Raw genomic sequence first — 21,184 nt, forward strand, 5'->3', positions numbered from 1 at the left:
CTTGTTCGAGAAGCGGGTTCACTCGGATATACGTCACAATAAGGAAACTACTATAATTCCCGTTTCATGCTGACTTTAATTCTCAGAAAAGCACAATTACCAAGTAATCCTTTCATTAATATTATTATGTAATATTTTATATATTCTCTATATATAAAATGTACCGGTATATAAACTCACCTAAAGGATTATTAGGAACACCATACTAATACTGTGTTTGACCCCCTTAATTCTACGTGGCATTGATTCAACAAGGTGCTGAAAGCATTCTTTAGAAATGTTGGCCCATATTGATAGGATAGCATCTTGCAGTTGATGGAGATTTGTGGGATGCACATCCAGGACACGAAGCTCCCGTTCCACCACATCCCAAAGATGCTCTATTGGGTTGAGATCTGGTGACTGTGGGGGCCATTTTAGTACAATCAACTCATTGTCATGTTCAAGAAACCAATTTAAAATGATTCCAGCTTTGTGACATGGTGCATTATCCTGCTGGAAGTAGCCATCAGAGGATGGGGACATGGTGGCTATAAAGGGATGGACATGGTCAGAAACAATGCTCAGGTAGGCCGTGGCATTTAAACGATGCCCAATTGGCACTAAGGGGCCTAAAGTGTGCCAAGAACACATTCCCCGCACCATTACACCACCACCACCAGCCTGCACAGTGGTAACAAGGCATGATGGATCCATGTTCTCATTCTGTTTACGCCAAATTCTGACTCTACCATCTGAATGTCTCAACAGAAATCAAGACTCATCAGACCAGGCAACATTTTTCCAGTCTTCAACTGTCCAATTTTGGCCTCTTTTTCTTATTTGTAGTGTAGATGAGTGGTACCCGGTGGGGTCTTCTGCTGTTGTAGCCCATCCGTGGCTTCACAAATGCTTTGCTGAATACCTCGGTTGTAACGAGTGGTTATTTCAGTCAAAGTTGCTCTTCTATCAGCTTGAATCAGTCGGCCCATTCTCCTCTGACCTCTAGCATCAACAAGGCATTTTCGCCCACAGGACTGCCGCATAACTGCATGTTTTTCCCTTCTCACACCATTCTTTGTAAACCCTAGAAATGGTTGTGCGTGAAAATCCCAGTAACTGAGCAGATTGTGAAATACTCAGACCGGCCCGTCTGGCACCAACAACCATGCCACGCTCCAAACTGCTTAAATCACCTTTCTTTCCCATTCTGACATTCAGTTTGGAGTTCAGGAGATTGTCTTGACCAGGACCACACCCCTAAATGCATTGAAGCAAATGCCATGTGATTGGTTGATTAGATGATTGCATTAATGAGAAATTGAACAGGTGTTCCTAATAATCCTTTAGGTGAGTGTATTTATTTATTTATTTATTTATTTATTATAAAATATATAAATATGTATATATTCTTTATATACACCCGTTATTATGGTGCAATATGGGATTGAAGTGCACTCAATAACAGCCACTATACAAATATCGGTCCCCTCAAATAAAGCCTTATTCCGGTTTTGGATTCAGCCCTAGTGATCCGGAAGAGCTTGATTAGCTAGTTCAGGTGTGTTTTATTGGGGTTAGAGCTAAACTCCAGGAGCAGGATTAAACAAAACCTGGACTGGATCAGACTTGGATTGACAAACACGTTATTCCCATCAAAGTGTTTTTGGATGGTGGATTTTGAAACATGTTAAATTGGTAAAAACTCAAAGGTATTATATGCACCTATATCGAGATCAAACATTTGCTAAATCTACTGATGACGGGACATAGATAAGATGAGATGCTGTTTTAGATTAATCTGAACTGCAGACATTACCACAAAAAAAGAAAACATTACCAACTGAACTCATTCTTTATTTACAAGGCTCAAATGGTTTTGAATTAACATAATTCAAATTAATATAAAAAAATTAATACAATTCAAATTAATATAAACTCTCTCTCTCTCTCTCTCTCTCTCTTTCTCAGTGTGTGTGTGTGTCTATACTTGCAAGAACACTCAATAAGCATCAGTATCACAATTTTATTCATAATTAACAATTATTAAAGATAATGTTTATGTACATAGATACATAAATATGTACTATATGTACAAAATCCTCCCCATTCATAGTTTTTTAAGTCTCTCTTGTTGTTTTTTAAGTCTCTCATGCTGTCCCATACAGTACACATCGTCCTCAACCGTTTGACAGTCCCTAAATAAGTGTTCCAGAATTTATATGAATAATCTTCCTATCAGGCCGTAGGAATAAGCCTCGGCTCTGGGACACGATAGCAACGAGGAACAGCAACTGGAAATGCCCCTCGCTCAGCCTGGAAAGACACACAACTAATTTGATTATACACCCGTTGCTGCCTTGTATTTTTCCGCCGCATATTGAAATTAGCGAGATGAAGATCTAGGATAAGCGAACGCTTCCCCGGAATCCCTACATGCAAAATGCACGAGGGTAGTCCTTTTCAGCCTGTAACCGTTCCATGGTCAAACTCATGTCAATCATTCATTGTGCGGTGTGTTCGCTCAACAATAGTTGTGGAAATAAAAACAAGAGGAGCTCGACAGGTGTTGAGCAGTTTTTCCAGTCTGGACTCCATGAAAAGGCTTCCCTTAGGAAAGTGCCCTGACGGACCGCCGTTTTCCTATGCTAAGGGAATTCCCTTGTCCGTTTTGCATCCCTGAAAGAACAGTTGGGATCAGGCGCTGAGGAGATAAGTGTGGGCAATGAATGATTTTCCACCAAAGCGGCTATAAGGATGTAACGGTTGGGAACCTTTAGAAACGTCAGAATTTATTTATAGTAGAAATTTTACTAGTTTTTTTTTTTTGATCAGCCATTTGTCACCTGACTTTAGGGTCTTTCGTGATTCATTTCAAGAGGATGAAAACATGTTTGAGGATTCTGTAAGTACAGAGTCATTTATCTGGCTTATCATTTAAGATATTATAAAAAATAATCCTGTAAAAAAAAAAAAGGTAAATGTATCGTAACTATACGGTGGGTTACTGTTTTTGTGTTAGAGCATATAGCTGTTAGATTAATGTTTTATACTGTGCTAATCATTTCAAAAACAGTAACACACCGTATTTTTACAGTAAGAAGCTGGCAACCACATCTGCCAGTAGTTTACCGTTTTTTTACATGACTAATAATGAAATTCCATCAAAAATAAAATTCTCTTTAGGAATTATTGTAAAAAAAAAGTTTAATTTGTGATTTCTACATCAAAGTCATGTAAATATTTAAAAATGGGGGGCCTCAACACGGATGATAAACGCTGGGTTACGGTTATGTTTCCAAGTTTTAGCCGTATGAAAATCATTGTTTTGTTTTGTACATTTTTTGATCACTGCATTGGTCTACACGAGTGCTGGTACACGTCATGGGTTCAGTCTGTGGAAATAGACTGTTTACTTCCTCTATTTTGGTCTATAAAAAGTAATATTCAAATTACTAAGTCTCCATTCTCTTTTTCAGTACTTGCAGCCACCAGGCCACTTGAAGTATGTGTGTATTTCCTCATTTGGTATGAATGACAGGTTCTCATTTACAAAATGAAACAAAAATAAGATAGAAGTTCCATGAAATTGTTCTAAATGTATATCTTCAAATAAAACCAGTAATGTGGTGATAGACAGTCATGAATTGGCTTAATTTTAGTTAAAAAAAAAAAACATCTTTCAAGAATGTCAACTCGTACTCATAAAAAAATATTCTTGGTTTAACTTAAAAATCTAAGTTTGAGTTAATACAATGATTGATTTAATCATCAGAAACTCAAAATATTATGTTATCTGAACCACATTAATTATTTAAGTTGATTTGACAAAAGAACAAAAATGTTACTTTTTTTTTTTTTTGATTTAATGTGACAACACCAGATTGTTTAAGCGTACTTTATAGGCCCTGTTTCCACTTGCTATTAAGATGTGTTTTAGTTGATCGGATCAAGATCTTAAAAAGCCCATACATTTACCCGCCCACAGACCCTCCCCTCGAAGAATTCAGGACAGAAGTGTTTGAAAGTGGACAGAAGAGACGGATTAAAACACCAGGTGTAAACGGGAACGTGTCTCCCCCTCGTCTACTTGTGATCCGATCGACCAAAACGCATCCAATACCAGGAGTAAACAGGGCCTAGGAGACGGCCTGTAGCACTGCCAACATGCTTGGCTCATTCTAAACGCATTCCCATCCTGATTGGATCAGATCATATTCATGTCTGGGATATAAAGTAGGAGTTGAGGGGAGATCCCCTAATGACAGATTCACAGCGTCATTTTAGCAGCTCACCTACACACACGTTGCATCTCACCAATTTAGTAGAGCTTAGCCTTTGGAGTCCCCCTCGAGTGTGTGTCAGCCTCTGTTTATTTATTGTGGCCCCCAGAACACACAGCATGATTCAGACCCCCCTCCCACACACTCTATTTCTACTTCATTAGGCCATATCTGTCAGCTAATACTACTACACTGTTTATGTATCCGAAGCCAAGACGGATAATTCCAGAGTTCAGAACGGAGTGTTGTTGATTTGGCAGCCGTGTGGTTGTTGGGGATTACTGGGGATGCGATGAGGTTAATTGAGGGAGTTGTTCATTGGATGAATGCGCCCAATGAATTGTGTTTATGTGGAGATGTGCATATGTCTCGGAAAGTATATAGACACTTAAAGGGATAGTTCACCCAAAAATCATTTACTCGCCCTCAAACATGAGTTTCTTTCTTCTGCTAAACACAAAGGAAGATATTTTGAAGAAACAGTTGACCGACCGTATTTTTTTTCCCACCATATGGAAGTCAATGGGGTCCAACAACTGTCTGGTTACCAACATTCTTCACAATATCTTCTTTTAGGGTTATATCAACTTTAGGGTGAGTAAATGATGACAGAATTTTAATTTTGGGGGGTGAACTATCCCTTTAAAGGAGTAGTTCACTTTTTAAAAAAAAAAAACTTTTGCTGATAATGTACTCACCCCCATGACATCCAAGATGTCCACGTCTTTCTTTCTTCAGTCGAAAAGAAATTAAGGTTTTTGATGAAAACATCAACACCATATAATGGATTTCAATGGGAACCAAACGGTTCAAGGTCCAAATGAGAGTTTCAGTGCAGCTTCAAAGGGCTTTAAACGACACCAGACGATGAATGAAGATCTTATCTAGGACCCTGCAAGATTCATTCATTTTGATAAACGAGTTTGAACAGGAGAGTCACGAACGTGCATCACAGGACAGAGCAAGGTGAGCATTTGTGTTTATAAAACTTAAACTTTTTTATTTATTTTTTAAATGAGCAATCATTTCTCTAAATAAGATCTTTATTCATCATCTGGTGTCGTTTAAAGCCCTTTGAAGCTGCACTGAAACTCTCATTTGGACCTTGAACCGTTTGGTTCCCATTGAAGTCCATTATATGGAGAAAATCCTGGAATGTTTTCATCAAAAACCTTAATTTCTTTTCGACTGAAGAAAGAAAGACGTGGACATCTTGGATGACATGGGGGTGAGTAAATTATCAGCAAAAGTTTTTTTTTTTTAAAGTGAACTACTCCTTCAAGTCATGCTTAAAAATGTATAAATGTCTTCCATAACAAAATGTCAAATTGAATTTATATTAAATCAAATTACACAAACAAAGTTTGGTTTTAAATGATAAAGCTGTTGGAAATGTATGTTTATAACTGTGTATAACTGCGATGCAACGGTACATAAGTTTGAATCAGGTCTGGCACCTGGAGTGGAGGGCATGAAGTTATTATTTTGAACATATTTTTGGTACATAATTTATCAGGGATCGAGGCCAACATACACATGTCAACCGGGTCTCGGGTACAAATTGTTACCTCATCACTCTGTCTATTGCATCAGCATCTTCTGAGCATTTCAGCGCATGCATGGCAGCCTGGATTTCTGCTCTCGGTGGGTAATAGGAGCGCTGGGCCGGTGACTGGCTTGGATGAGGAGCGAGGAATTTTAGTTGGACACGTGGGAAATCTCATGGGCCACCCTGGCTTCCTAATTGGATTACACACAGACAAGTATGTCATCTTATTTTGTTCTATGTATAGCAAAGTTGTTGTTTTTCAGTGATATTTGTAAATACTAGCTAATACACATTTTAATCTTGACATCATGTCTATCAAACTGCTTGTTTAATTATGTCAAATAATAACACGTATATGAAAAATGTTCTGTGTCAGGGGTCGTATGTAAATCTTGTGTGAACCACCGGCTGCAATGCATGTGTTTCCCCTTCACTGTTTTTCTCCCTAAACAAAGTCAACCATTTGCAACAAGGGACAGTTTTTTATTACTTCTAAAAGTCGCAGATAAGATATATTCTCCTAGGTTTCTAATTTGGTGAAAAACGACCCATGACGTTTTGCCCTCTGCGGTTCCTTTAATGGCTGCGGGTTCCGATCGCTTTTCCACTTTGCAGCTCTTAACCGGAACCTTGCGAACCATATAGAGACAGCGAGGGGCGTGGCCGGATCAAGCCCTTATTTGGAGTTTCCACTTCAGTAGCGAACTTGGCGCTCGAGGCCAAAGCCAAGCCTACAGATTTGCCGCGCGCCTGCAGTATTTACACGCGATTAACTCTCTGGCAGTTCCAGTCTTTGTGAACCCAGACTCAGTCACTGTTGCTTCTTTCTGGTCTTGAGCATCATCTGTTGCAGTCAGTTGCCTAAACCCATTTAGTTGACGTTTACAAATGATTCATTTGGGCTTTGATTTTTATTATTGAGCAGCACAAATAATAATCTATTCTCACGGATTTATGACCTTTATACGGCCACTTTGACCATAGTACACCGCCTTGGAATAGCCATTTGTAATAATGAAATAATCATTTGTAATCAAGAAAGACATGTTGTCAAGACCTGGCTCTTGACTTTTATTTTTCTATTTCTTATGACAGAGGAAATGAGAAAATACATTTACAAGTCATTGTATACATCTAATGTCTTGCAATGCAAATGTTAATCTTAATCTGGAGGAGATGTATCCATCCATTGCATTGTAAAAAGTGGATATGTTGGTGTAACCTTGATTCAGTGATTTTAAATAGCCTAATATGTTATTATAGGCTAATATGAAGCTATGTTAATTAAGACCCTTACAGGATACCTTAATTACAGCATCTTAACACAGTTGAGTTGCTAAGTGAATAAAATCTACACATTTAAATGATCAATAAGTTATGACAACATATGTTTTTTTTCATTGCTTTAACTCATCAAAATAGTAGACGATTTCAGTTTCATGTAAATTAAGTTTAAATGACTCAAACATTCAAGTTTATTGTACTTAAACATTTAAACCAGCAACTCTTTTTAGTGTTCGGCTGTCTGCTTTTGTGCAAATGGTGCAACATCGCTGCAGACTTAAAACTTTTCTAGTCAAGACAGCAGCCTAAATACTATCTTTTTAGAAATCATCGCCGTTTTATAATTTTATATTTAAATGATAAATCTCAATTTACATCATTTGTAAATGCATTTATTCGGCTTTTGCATGAAACGATGCGTAAATGCATTTTTCCGTGGTATAAATGCAGCTTCAGCGGTGCCTTGCAGTGTAGTTTAAAAGTTTCCCGGTTTATGCAGTCACGCGCTCTCACAGATATAGCGAAATCCATGCTCAAAATAAAGCTTTAAACCAGTTTTACTCTTCGTCGGGTCCGATAGTCACCTAACCCGATGAAAATGTCCCTTCACTGCTCCACCGAACACTTATCTCCTGCTACCGAGAGTAATGTTCCACTATGAGGAGCTTCCATGTGACGTGGAGCGGCCGTCTAGCTTTGTGTGTCCATATATGGTCATCTACGTCACGCGGTTGTTCCGTCCCCCTGTTGAACAAGAAAGCGTTGGAGTTCCCTGTGCTCGCAATAGAGTGAGCAGCTCTACACTTGTGCAATCACCACCACCAACAACATCTCAACATCTACTGCTCCTGAGAAAATAACACTTGACAGAAATCATTTACAAAAGCTCGTGAAGAGACATCTGCGCGGTGCTCGTCGCGCGCTTGGATACAATTTCTAAAGGGATTGAGATCTCTTTCTGACACTTTTCGAGAGATTTCAGAAGACTGGAGATTGATCGGGACGGAACACCTGTGCGTGCTCATTAATGACAGACTGAAGAACTGCTATGACAGGTAAACTAGCGGACAAGATCCCTATTACCATGAGCAGTTTAATCAACACCATACCTGACAGTCTCTATCCAGAAGAAGACATTCCCACTTCTATGAACATTTTCACAAACCCGGACTCCATTTCGCACTACTCGCAGATGAATACAGGTAAGGGCAAAAACTTTTGAATCACTTCTTCTCAGTGAGCTGTTCTTGGAGTGCGTAACCTGTTGTGTTGGCTGGTTCGAGTTAATCCATGCGGCATCAGTTGTGTTGAAGCCCGCTGAACGCGCGCTGCGCGGCCCCGCAGCACCTGTTAACGCACGCCTGGAATACTACGAGTTAGTTTAGTAGCAGAACTCCTGATACTGCAACAGTTGATTTGAGATTATATATTTTGATGAAAAAAAGTGTGTTCAGAATTAGTTCATAGCTACTTGTCTCAATACAGATTTTCAAATGTTCGGAATCGGGATGATCTGGTTTTATTTTGTGGTGCATTTGGCTACCCTTAGTAATAATAGCTAATAAACGGAATGTGTATGTAGGTTAATTATTTTATGAGATGGCTATTACATAGCTATTGATATTGTTATTATAACCAAATGTATGTAGCTATGCCATAACAGACGAGCTCTGTAATTTATAGACAGCCACAGACGCGCATTTTCTCAGTGGAATTCTGCGATAAAATTTCGTTTAATTTGTCCCCAAATTGTATTCTATAAAGAAGGTGAAAGTAGTCTAGTTAAAATGTTACAGTCACGTGATACGAGTGTGGACAGGTAATATCAGGTAATAGGTAACATTTCTAGCCCACGCGTCACGGGACACGCGGAAACCCTTCGTTCTTCACTGCCAATATATGCACAGTCGTGAAATGTATATTTCATATTTTAATAATATTAAATAAAGTCCAAATCCGTTTCGTTTTTCACTGTGCGCTTTAATTCCGTAAAAAAAAAACCCTTAATGTCGGTTTGTCCCCGCAGTCTTATAATCTATTCTGTTCTAAATATTATATTTGTATTATTTAAAGCTTTTTGATTAGTTATACAGCATTGACCCTTTTTCTGACCCTCCGCACGCTCAGGTGGGCGTTTATAAGCGCGCTCTTGGTCTTAAAAAAGCTCGGGCCAACACGTGAAATATAAAATCTCTAAATTAAAATATATTCAGGCACTGAAGGGTTTGTTTCCTGAAATTCACATGCACGCTTGGTCTTTGGGTTCTTTACTCTTTATTCGCGTGCCCTTTGAAATGTGTGTTCTTTTTAAAAATCATTTCTCCCCACATTAAAAAAAAAAAAAAAAGTCTTTACATTTTTTTGGAACAGTATTTTTGACTAGAATCCAGTGAACAATAAAAATATAAATTAAAGCGGATTATTGATTAAGATAATGGTTCCAAAATATGAGGAATTCCTTCCAGTCAGCAGCTCATCGAATTGTTAGGATTTTTCTCCATAGCCGAATTGTCTTTATTATTGTCGCTGATTTTACCTTTTGAAATATCAAAAAAAGTTAAGCTAAAAGCTTTAATGGTTACTGCAAAAAATAGCCTCAGAAGAAAAAAAAAATCTAAATACGTGGGAAATTTTAGCTCAGTTTTTTTTTTTCTATTGGAGTAGCCTACCTTCTTAAACCTTAATAATTTGCTAAATTAAATCATCTGACGAGGAGCTGTGAAATATCGTATTATTGAGAGTGAAAGCATAAGATCATTCGTCTTCTGATGGAGTTTCATATAGAGCTCTTGATGTGGTTTTCACTGCAGGTCAAAAGAGGCGATGCTTCCCACACTTGCGGGAGAGTATTGACCTCGTTTCGTTTCATTAAAATATCAAAATGAATTCGAAATATGAATGTTAACTTCCGGCTGAAAACTGGTCCTCGACAAATGCGTGAGTTCTTGGAAAAAAAAAAGAGATTCTTTTGAAATGAATTTCTCAAAACATGTAGATTACCCTGTATTTCTTGAGTAGAGTTTATTTTTAAAATCTCTGGTTCATCTCAATCAAAATATAAAATAAAATCTAAAATTCAGAATATAGATCTATAAATAGAATAAAGAAAAGTTATGTTTGTAGTTTTGATATATTTACTCTATTATATCCATTTTTAGACTCCATCACAACTTTTTGTAAGCACACTTCATTAATATCTCTGTTTATCGCAATGTGTCAAGGTGACAAACCCTTCATGTTCTCACAAAGTGTCCTATCAAACGCCCCTGTAAAAGATCCCCCACCAAGTGTGTGAAATGCATCCCCACACACAGTTTTTCCTGTTCTTTTACTTATCGCTTCTCCCTTTCTCTCTGATTTTTGCCCGAATGACTCTTTTCCGTCAGACACAGCACAGCATCTCTTCACACATGTACCCTATGTGTGTTGAACAGATGCGAGGACCATCTGTAATTTCCATTCTGTTTGTTTCTACCGTAAGCCACAATTTGGTGTACGCACAAGTGCACGTACTAAACTTAGTGAGCCATCATAAAAATAAAAAAAAAATCAGATATGCGTTGCGATCAGCACTGTATTGTGTTCAACAACACGCTTTTGTCAGACATATTAGAAGTGATTGAAGTGACTACAATACAGCAGATCCTAGAACAGCCGTCAAGTGTCAACAGACATCTCTCTGAAAAGGTGTGGGAGAGAGAGAGAGAGAGAGAGTATAAGAGTATCAGTGATGTCAGTCGTGACATCTTGCTGTATACAGAGAAGCCAAATAAGTTCCAGTCCTACAATTGATACGCAGCCGATAGAAAGACAATAAGTTGGCGAGGGAGGTGAGAGATAGTCTTGAATCGCTTTGCACTTCTGATTTGGTCAAAGATCAATATCCACGCCTTCATTTGGACTGATGTGCTTTTTAACAGAGGCATGCCAACTTGAGAATAAAGTTATAAAACGAGCAGGAGAAAGTTAAGTCCGTAGTTAGTCTATTAGTATAGAGACTCCTAGAATTATTCCCCTAGTCACTTTCCCATGCATAAACCCTTTGGTGGCAATCTGAATTGACATGTCCATTCTGACCCACAGATAACATCATGGACTTGGGGATGGGCGGCGAGAAGGGCAGCGGAGAAATTCAGTACGGCTCCGGGAGTTTCCAGTCAGGTCGAAGCGGGCAAACCGTCACCTACCTGGGCAAGTTTGCCTTCGACACCCCTCCGTCAGGCAGCATCGGAGGCTCGGGTTGGTGTCCCGACAACAACATCATCAGTCTGGTGAGTGCGGGAATCCTGGGGGTGTCGCCGTCACCGGGGAACATCACCACCCAGACGTCTTCGTCGGGCGGCAGCATGGGCGGCCAGTCGTCAGACATGGACCAGGTGTATGCGCCACCCCTGCCCGCCTACTCCACCTGCGGAGAGATATACCCGGAACAGGTGTCGTTCCACCACAGCCCCGCCACGTCCTCGTCTTTACCCTACCCGAGCTCCGACTACCACACCACCTCCAAGCCGGGCATGGACGGGAGTCTCTTTTCCATGATCCCAGACTACAACCTCTTCCATCACCAGGGAGACGTAGGGGTGATGGAGCACAAGCCCTTCCAAACCATGGACCCTATACGAGTTAACCCCCCTCCCATCACGCCCCTCGAGACCATTCGAGCCTTTAAGGATAAGCAACAGATCCATCCCAGCTTTCTCGGTGGGCAACAGCACATTTCCCAACACCACCAGCCCTCTCAGACTCTCGCTCTCAAACCGATCCGACCGAGAAAGTACCCCAACCGGCCGAGCAAAACGCCCGTCCACGAGCGCCCGCACGCCTGCCCGGCGGAAAACTGCGACCGGCGCTTTTCCAGATCCGACGAGTTGACGCGCCACCTGCGCATCCACACGGGACACAAACCCTTCCAGTGCCGCATCTGCATGCGGTCCTTCAGTCGCAGCGACCACCTGACGACACACATCCGCACACACACGGGCGAGAAGCCCTTCTCCTGCGAGTTCTGCGGACGCAAGTTTGCACGGAGCGACGAGCGGAAGAGGCACGCCAAGGTGCACCTGAAACAGAAGGACAAGAAACCCACGGACAAGGGGAGTAGCGCCGGGGCCGGGGGGAGCCACACCTCTCCTCCCAGTTCCTGTGGGAGCGCGGGACCCAGCAGTGCCAACATCATGACCGTCACCACTTGTGCATGAGGTGGACTCGCGAAGTAAGACTGCGAGGAGACAAGTTCTCCTCTTAAGTACACTTGACTCTTAAACTCATTACCCATCCATTTGCTACGGTTTCCATTGATCACAGTGGCGTGTTTCTGTAGCCACGTTTGTTTTAGGTCAAACGAGTGGGGAATAAGTGGACTGGCGGTAAAGATGATGGTTGAAGCAGTCAGGTCAGAGCACCTCACAAGGGTTCGACTCTCAGCTCCAGAGCAATCTCTTGAGATTTTAGGCTTTTCAGTTTTGTTTTTCTTGTGTATTGGTTCGTCAGTGAGTTGTCAGATAAAAGTGCACTTTCATTTGCTCAATGTTTTTTTTTTTTAATGATTGCTAATAATTTAACGTTTCTGCGTTATTGTTGTTGTTTTTCAACAGAATGTGCCAAATTGTTTGTAGTAATCTAATAACTTGATTTCAGACGTTGAGTTTTGAGCTCTGAAGGCTCAAGGAGACTTTAAAAGTCGGTTAATATTTGGAAATCCCGTCTGGAGAATTAAGGGATATGCGAATGGCGTTTGTTATCAGCAATGGACTTTCAGTGCAATAAAATAAGAAAAACAACAACAATAGCAAAACAGTCTGGCTCACTTCCACAAGTTTACTTTGTAGGGATGAAATTGTGGCCTTTACCTGTCTCGCTTAATTTAGTGCGCAAAAGAGCCAAACCCGCAGTTCTGCGAATCCACTTCAAGCAGAACGATCCGATCCAAACATTTAGCCTTTCTGTTCATCCAGTACCGTGTCTTTGCTGGAACCGAAAAGATTGAAGACCCACAGCAATATGCATCCAATTGAAACCATGCAGACTATCAATGAGATCTACTTCATTTTTATGTGAAAATTGTCCTGGACAGTCGTGTTTCCTGCTTTCATCATCCAATATTCTCCATCGGGTCCCTTTTTATGCACATTATATATTCAGCACGCATTTTAACACACATGTACAAAAGGTTTTCAAAAAACGAAATCAGCCAAAACGATGGTAATGCTCGCCTGTGGGCATCACCACTGGGCAGGATTGATCTTAGGAGTCATTGTTTTGCATTTTCGCCGGCTGAGGCCTGCCTGCTATATGCATGCCATTCAAGATGTTTTTGGATGGGAACAGTTTCGACATTTATACTGCTCTCAGGGGCAGACCCGTAATGTGGTATCTCCACGGTTACTCATATCTGGATCATGCCTAGAGATTCTGAATTTTAACGATGAGAACGAGAGAGGGGGTTTTGTACAGATAATTATACAAAAATATTACTACATGTTTTCTACTTGGAATGTACAAAGCAATGTCTTTCAGTATTACAACGTTTGTCTGTGCTCGTGTGTGTGTGTGTGTGTGTGTGTACGTGTGTGTGTGTGTGTGCTAATGCATACACAACGCCCGCGTGCTTAGATTTCACATTGACTGAATGTTGAAACAAAAGATGTGTTTACATTTTAGTTTTCTTTCTTCTGTTTTTGAGATTGTGACTGTACATAGTGCAGAATGTTTTTAAGTGTGTGTGAGTGTGTGTGTGTGCAGGAAAAATCGAGTATTGACTGTGTCAAATGTGATGCATTCTTCAGCATTTCATTAAAGTCTCAAATATTAACTGTTATTAATGCAACATTGCAAATGATGACTTGCGGACACACTGAATGATGTGTTTAATAAATGAATAAACAGTAAAATTATTTGGTGAAAAAAGCAAAGCATAATCTGTGTATCTCATTATCTTATAAGCATTTTAAATATATAGCCCCACTTGTTTAACACTTGGCTTACATTCCCACTCTTGGTAGGCTCTCAACTTCCAATGGCAGAATTTATTTTGTGTTGAATAATTATCACAACAGTGGTATTTAAGGATTATTTTGGATTCGGAATAATTAAACATACGGAAATAATTCGGCCCTTAATTATGAATGCAGCTCCTTATAGGCAATACAGAAAATGTTCATCAGGTTACGGCTCTTGCATCCGAGATAACAAATAAATAAATAAATGCGGTGTTTATCTGGGGTGCAAAACCGTAATGATAAAAAAAACCAAATATTGATCCATAAAACTCATCTACATACCGCTGAAATCTGCCGAAAGCTAAACAAGCATTCTGAACGTAGCCTATACATTGGCATTATTGTCTTGAATAATGCATCGAAATGGCAGAATGTCACAGTTGTGTACACAAGTTAGTTTGTACCTCTTCACCCGTCTCAATGTAACTGAAACATTACAGTGCTTATGGGTTCCTGATTGGAGAGTGTAAATGTTGAGTTATATCTGTTCAAGGTCCCTCCTCAGCCTTTTTTAGAGATATATCTTCATTTCTGAAGCACACATGCTATGAGAACTATTGCTTTTAAGAAATCATACATACAAAAACAGCTTCTGGCTTCTTTTTTTATATATATATCTATCTGTTATTTTCTTTTTTCTTTCTGTGCCAAGACACATCAGAATGCAGGGCCAAACTGCAGCGGTAAAAATAGCGAAGCAGTTCTTACAGATCAGATCCGATACCCGGTGGAGTTGTGTGCGTGCATGTGTGTACCTCCAGTTTGAGGAGAGCATTTTACATTAGGCACCACTGACAAGATTCAAAAAGAAATTCGTTTGACGATTAGAATGTGCGCAAATGTAAAACGCAATGTCCATCATAACTCGGATTTTATTATATGCTACTACAAGTAGAAGTCTTCCTCATAAAGTTCTGTGAAGCAACAAGCAATCGTGACCTCCGGAAAACTTGTGTGTGTTTGTGTTTTGAGCATGCATGCATGCTTGTGTACATCTGTACTGAGTGCTTCCATGTCCATATTTTCCTTTGTTTTTTTAATACGTGAGTCAATGTCATTAGAACTGCAGTGTCTCAACATCATTTGCACTTAATCTAGAACTTTGTGAACGTTCACGGAGGAGTCGATCTGTTTTTTAGGGTAAATAGATATCGTGACGAGTCTCACAACAACACCCCCCTCCTCGTCATGGTCTCAGCATGACTGTTCACCGTCCGGCTTTGGATCAGAGCCAGGATGAACAGCCTTGTTTGTCCCAAACTTGCAGGCTTGGCTGCCCTGGAACAATATGCACAGAGGAGCGAAGAGAGATGTAAATGTGACCCTAGTCAGCTCTGAAGCAGGCCCTGTTTCACAACACTGATTCACTGTTGTTTACCTGATTATTTTGTAACTCCCTGTAACCTTCTCATTATGGCCGGTCATTAAAGACACTCATCATGATGCTGTCCACTGCGCTGATGATCAGAGACATCTTCTCTAGAAACAAAAAAAAAAACAGAAGGGAAAGAAGAAAGTCATCTTTATTGATGCCCATCCGTTCTCATAATGTTTGCGGTTTATAGTGTGCAAATAAATAATGTTGTGTGGCAGATATTTTGGTACCCGTATTCTTTTTTTTTTTTTTTTTGTTCCTGGACTGTATCTCTTACTGCATGTCTTGCATGTCTCTTTTCAGATGGAGGCACTTAGAGTTGTTCGTGGTCACTTTTATGAGTGTGAGAGACACAACCATGGGATTTAGCTCAGTAGAAGAAAGGATCTTTTGATACGTTTTTACCTCCTGTTACTTCCATTGCCTTATAATAAGGCCCAGTGGTAAAGTCTTTTAATTGTTCACAAAATTAATTGATGTTATCCTTGTGTGGAGAGGAAATGTTCACTCGGCTTCTGATTTTGTTGTAAATTCAATGTTTTCCAGTTGATGCGTACTTGAATACACACCTGAATAAAATAGAACTGAATCTATTTTTGATTGTCTTTTTTGTGTCGCACGTGTAAAAAACAAACAACTATGCAAACAACTGAAAACATTAAGAATAAACGACCAAAATTGGTTGTCTGAATACATACAGTACATTTTACAAAATAATAATAATAATATTTAAATATATTTGTGTGTAATCTATAGGAATTGTATAACAATGACTATAAAATATTCGAAAAAAGTGATTCCAACTATATATTCCTAAGTGTTGTTGTAGTTTGGACTTATTCTCATAGAATTAGAAGGATTATTACAACTTTATAATTTCAGTTATCGTTATCATCCTTGATGTGAAAGGCCCTATATCGTAGTTATCGTTATTTTATGTGAACAGGCATTGAAATATTTTATTAATAGAACCCATTACATGAGATTGTCTTTAATTGCTCAACAAAAATCATATATTTTATATATTATTTTACCTGAACTCCAACATTTCTCATTAGATTTAACCATTTTACACACTCAGGTAAGGTTACCTGAGCTTCATTGTGTCTGTGTCACAATGTGTTTACTTCTACTTACTAAATATTTTATGAGAAACCTTAGAGACAAAGTTCATAGGTCAACTTAAACTAACATACCTGAGAACTCCGAGTAACACTTTACACTGGTTAACACTGATTTTAGAAAACGTTTTGCATGTTTTCTCGACGTTTTGTCGATCAATCGACAGTCGTTATAGGTTCTGTAAAGAAAGCACGAAAATAAATCACTAAGCGAAACTAAGAATATGTATCATTACAGTAATTTGGTTATTTTACAATCATAAGTGTGTGAATGGCTCGCGCGAGACCTGTTGGCTGTTGTAGTTTGACCTCTTCGCTTTCCGTAGTTTAAATCCTCTCGACCTCTGACTTGCAGTAAACTTCTCTACTTCCTGCTTGCTGTCCGACTCTCAAAAGCCTGAAAAGGCGATGTTTACAACAAAACGGGATTACATTTCGATTGATTTGGACTGAATTTGAGCACAAGATGAGCTGGTATGTATCACAACGCCTATGTGGATTAATAAATACCAGTAAATCGGTTGTTTACGAGCGCCGTGAAGTGCCGCTGGTTGTGTTTCAATACACGGTGAACTTCCTACCTAGACTGCACTTCAAGCGTTCGAACACAACTAGAATGCTGTCTGGTTAGGCAGCGCGCGTGCTTTTGACACACAGCCGTTGACTGTGACTAGCGAGCTAACGTAAATTTAACCGTGTTTGAGGTTACGAATGAGTTTAAACAGCCTATTTAAACTCCGAAAAGCAATGTTTGGTTGTTGATGATTCAGATTTGTTTGAAATGTTCAGTATTTCACGCTTTCATTTACTCTATATTGTTTGTAGTGTCTTTCCCTAGTTACAGTAACGCAAGTTGGCTAAGTTGGCTTACAAGTCCTCGGAGACACAATATTTAGTTTACAGTTTGATTTATCAATGTTCCTTTTCACGTTACGTTATGAGTATAGGTTATTCGATTCTTATTTTCAGCTTATTTAATTATAAAAGAGTATCAAATGTAGACACCCTGTGATATGTGTGTGTATGAATGGGTTTTGCAGTCTGGAACAGGAACATTTAATGTAGGTTATTCTGTATTTAGAAAACCATAAGAACTCATGATAAACCAGTAGCTACTTCACTGATCTGAAGAACCTATATCACAGAGTATAAATCCAAAGAACTATACAGTACACATGAATCTAGATCCCAAAGATGTTCTTTGCTAAGGTGTCTTCAAAAGAACCTGTTTTTAAATGTAGTTCCCTTCATCACTCTCAGAGTCTGTGTTTCACTAGATTCCAGTAAACTAGAGAGTTTTAAGGATTTGTTTTAGGTTGAACACAATGGACCACTGTCGACTTGTGTAGTTTTGCCTTGTCAGTTTGTTTTGCTTTCATCAAGATGTAAGAGAACTTTAGGAAAGACATTGCCATTAAACTATAAAGGTTTGGCAGATTTGTGTTTAGATAACATAATAATCTGCCATGCTGCTCCAACAAATACACAGTGGTTTTGTGATGATTATGTTTTTCAGTTCAGCTGCGCTTATATGTTCATCGTGTGATTTGTAATGCTGTATTGTTGTAATCGTTATGTCCACTACAGTAACACTTGACAGCTGGCATTTAAATTTCATGTGCATCCGTTAAGTCGTAATGCAAGGAAAGTAGCAACAGAATTTTTTTTTGTTGCATATTGTGACGCACATCCGGGTCGAACAAAATTTTGAAAATAAAAAAAGGTTACGCTTCATTTTAAAGGCACACTATGCAGCTCTGATGTTTTTGTAAAACAGCGACCCCTAGAGCAGCTGTGGTGTACTTGCACTGACGTAAATGACCATAACTCCTAGTTCTACTGAACTACTGAGGATGGTAATAATAGGTTGATGATAACTATATGTCAAGTGTAAAACTACTTTATAATAATAAAGTTACCTATCGCGTTTGCTGGCTTATAACGTTTTTACATGATTTCTGTTAAATCACAAGTAAATAGATAGTGTAGGCAGGGCTCCAGACTGCGACCAAAATTTGAGAGTGTGCGACTGAATTGTACATCCAGTCGCACATGTGCGACCAGTAAATTAACGGAACCGGATTCGTAACCGGAACCGGCGAGCAAGGTCTTTTAAACGAGCAGCTTCAAACTCTGTTGTTCTCTTCGCTCCGCATCACGCCACACGATAACGCTGGATAAAAATAAATAAAAACAAGTTTACAAATAAGAGATTTACTTACAAATCTATCATCAAGTTTGACAGGTCAGCATCACTGTTGCATCCAGTGCTGCTTTTAAGCTCGCGCCAACGAGTGAAAGTCTGACCGAGTGGGACTCTTGTCCAGTTTCTAGCGCGGTCTGATTCTCTTTTCCTTTTTCTCAACATTTCTGAGTCCGACCGAGTTTTCTTGGATGTGTGCAAATGGCTTCATAGGTTGTTTTTGATGCATGTGACGTCGTTGCCGTAAAGCATTTTGTGAATCACGCGAGATTTGTCAGGGGCGCTGCTACCAGGATGACCACCGAAACAACTTTGAAGCTGTTATATTAAGGTACAAATCTTGCATAGTGTGCCTTTAAGGTGTCATTGTTTGTGTAATTGTATATTTAAGTACTGAGTAATATTAATTAACCACATGTACTTACTATAGTGTTAGGGTAGGATTAAGGCTTGGTTGAGGTTTAGTTGCATGTAATTATGCCTAATTATGTCTTGCTTCAGTGCATCTGTTGTTGATTGGATGAAGGCAGGTCTGAATGTGAGCTTATATATACGTGGTTGAATAGTTCAGAATAAAATCAAAGCTAGAAAACAGGTTTGGTGATTTTCCCATTCATGCCGACTTTAATATCATGTAATTGTCCAATAATAACTTGATTAGACTGCATGCGGCAAAGCTGACTTGGCTCTTTATGTCACAGTTCTCAGTCTGAACGATTGGCATAATGTGAATGAACTTGAGATGCTGGGATGAACAGGCATGTGCTTGTTTTGGCTCATCCTGGAGCGATCCAGTACAGGCAAAAATGAGTTTAGTCATAATTCCTAAAGTCCACTCTGGCTGAAGCGATTGAGCATTTTAACGTCACAGAACATCAAAACGTCCTTCTTTAAAGAGTCCAGTCCAAAGCAGAGACGAGATTGCTTTTCTGGCCTTTCCTTTTGACGTATTTAACATTCTACCATTTGCATTGTAAGAGGTTGGACTTTGGGAATTGAATCAGCGTCACAGGGCTCTTCTGAAAGGTCAGTGGCCAGCAGAGGATGCTTCCTCTCCAGTGCGCTTAGTGTTGGGGTGAAAGAATCCTTTATGAACCAGGCTGACCCAATTCATTCATTCAGGACCTCTTGCTAGATAGAGTGACGTGGTCGTTCTGACACCGAGGTCGCCCTGAAAACAATTACCGCTCCCTGGTCGTCAACTGAGTCTCTGTACTCCTCGGAGATAAGATCCCGGCGTAAAACTGCAGTCTCGACAGATAGAGCTTCCATTAGCTGACTTCTCCACTTGGGCTGTGTGTAGCGTGAGTCAAGTTTGCCTGTTCTCCGCGTAATTTTTGCCGCGAGTCTGAACCAGGCTTTTGTTCGTGCTTCTGTCACTTGCACGTCTGTGATTGTGCTGATAGCGTAAAGCCTTCGATTTCACAACAGGGCACCTTTCATCATGATTCTGTGTGTGAATGGAGAGGATTTTGTTTCGGTCGACTTGTTGAAAGTGTCATTTAGTATCTCTGCAGAATTACCAGAAGTCATGTAACGCTTTATTTTAATTGTAAAAATCACATCAGTTGGCCAATAGGTCATAGGGTTGGGTATCGTTTGAATTTGAACGATTCTGATTCCGATTCCTTGTTTCGATTCTGGTTCCTAAGGATTCTCGATTCCGATTCTTTTAAGAGGCAGGGTCAAAAAAGTTTAGCTAACCTTGCTAACCAACGGTCTTTCTGAAGGAAATAATCCTTTCTGAAGGAAATACTCCTGTCACAAATACTCCTTTTGTCACAAATTTAGCATTTTGCCGAGATTTCGTTATTTTTAGAAAAGTGAAGCCACACTTTGGATCGCTGACGTAAGCTACTAATGTTTGACTCGCGCGGTTATGCCAACACTTCCGGTAGACGCTTCTTCGTTGGTGTTGTTCAGCGGTTTCTTCTTCCGCTTGGCGGACTGTGAATATCGAAACTAGGAATCGAAATTTTAACTTTTGAACGATTCTGGGAAAAACGAAAAGTTAGTCCCGGTTCCAATCGATACTCGATTCTCGATACCCAAGCCTAATAGGTCAGGCCTTGAGCATGAATTTGTCCATCCATCCATCCATCCATCCGTACTCATCCGTACTCATCCGTACTTATAAGTACTTATACTTGTGCCTACATACTAATACGTACTTATACATACTTATACGTACTTATACATACTTATACGTACTTTTAGTTACTTATACTTGAGCCTACATACTTATACGTACTTTTAGTTACTTATACTTAGCCTACATACTTATACGTACTTTTAGTTACTTATACTTAGCCTACATACTTATACGTACTTTTAGTTACTTATACTTAGCCTACATACTTATACGTATACTTTTAGTTACTTATACTTAGCC

The 21,184-nt window shown here is 39.5% G+C and overlaps 2 protein-coding genes and 1 long non-coding RNA gene across 3 annotated transcripts in view; 2 read left to right on the top strand and 1 right to left on the bottom strand.

Annotated features, from left to right (window-relative positions):
- Positions 1 to 5,876: 5,876 nt before the first annotated feature.
- On the bottom strand, positions 5,877 to 16,982 carry LOC148973625 (uncharacterized). Its single transcript, XR_016146442.1, has 4 exons — positions 16,877 to 16,982; positions 16,665 to 16,768; positions 15,472 to 15,572; positions 5,877 to 6,002 (listed from the first exon to the last, which is right to left on the bottom strand). It is a non-coding gene; the product is annotated as an uncharacterized LOC148973625 (long non-coding RNA).
- On the top strand, positions 7,895 to 12,413 carry egr3 (early growth response 3). The gene is made up of 2 exons (XM_039674778.2): positions 7,895 to 8,297; positions 11,179 to 12,413. The coding sequence occupies exons 1-2, from the start codon at positions 8,144 to 8,146 to the stop codon at positions 12,291 to 12,293; spliced, it is 1,269 nt and encodes a 422-aa protein (XP_039530712.1). The 5' UTR covers positions 7,895 to 8,143; the 3' UTR covers positions 12,294 to 12,413.
- bin3 (bridging integrator 3) overlaps positions 16,903 to 21,184 on the top strand; it is a 75,982-nt gene continuing 71,700 nt past the window's right edge. Inside the window, exon 1 of the mRNA XM_039674602.2 lies at positions 16,903 to 17,063. Coding sequence (XP_039530536.1) covers positions 17,056 to 17,063 — 8 coding nt within the window. The 5' untranslated portion in view covers positions 16,903 to 17,055. The remainder of the gene's footprint in view (positions 17,064 to 21,184) is intronic.

The sequence above is a fragment of the Pimephales promelas genome, chromosome 14, assembly GCF_988280905.1.
Source record: "Pimephales promelas chromosome 14, fPimPro1.hap1.1, whole genome shotgun sequence".
NCBI lineage: Eukaryota > Metazoa > Chordata > Actinopteri > Cypriniformes > Leuciscidae > Pimephales > Pimephales promelas.

Coding starts and splice junctions, on each gene's coding strand:
- egr3 (XM_039674778.2), top strand. CDS start 8,144: ATGACAGGTAAACTAGCGGACAAGATCCCTATTACCATGAGCAGTTTA. Junction 8,298..11,178: donor CTACTCGCAGATGAATACAG/GTAAGGGCAAAA, acceptor TCTGACCCACAG/ATAACATCATGGACTTGGGG.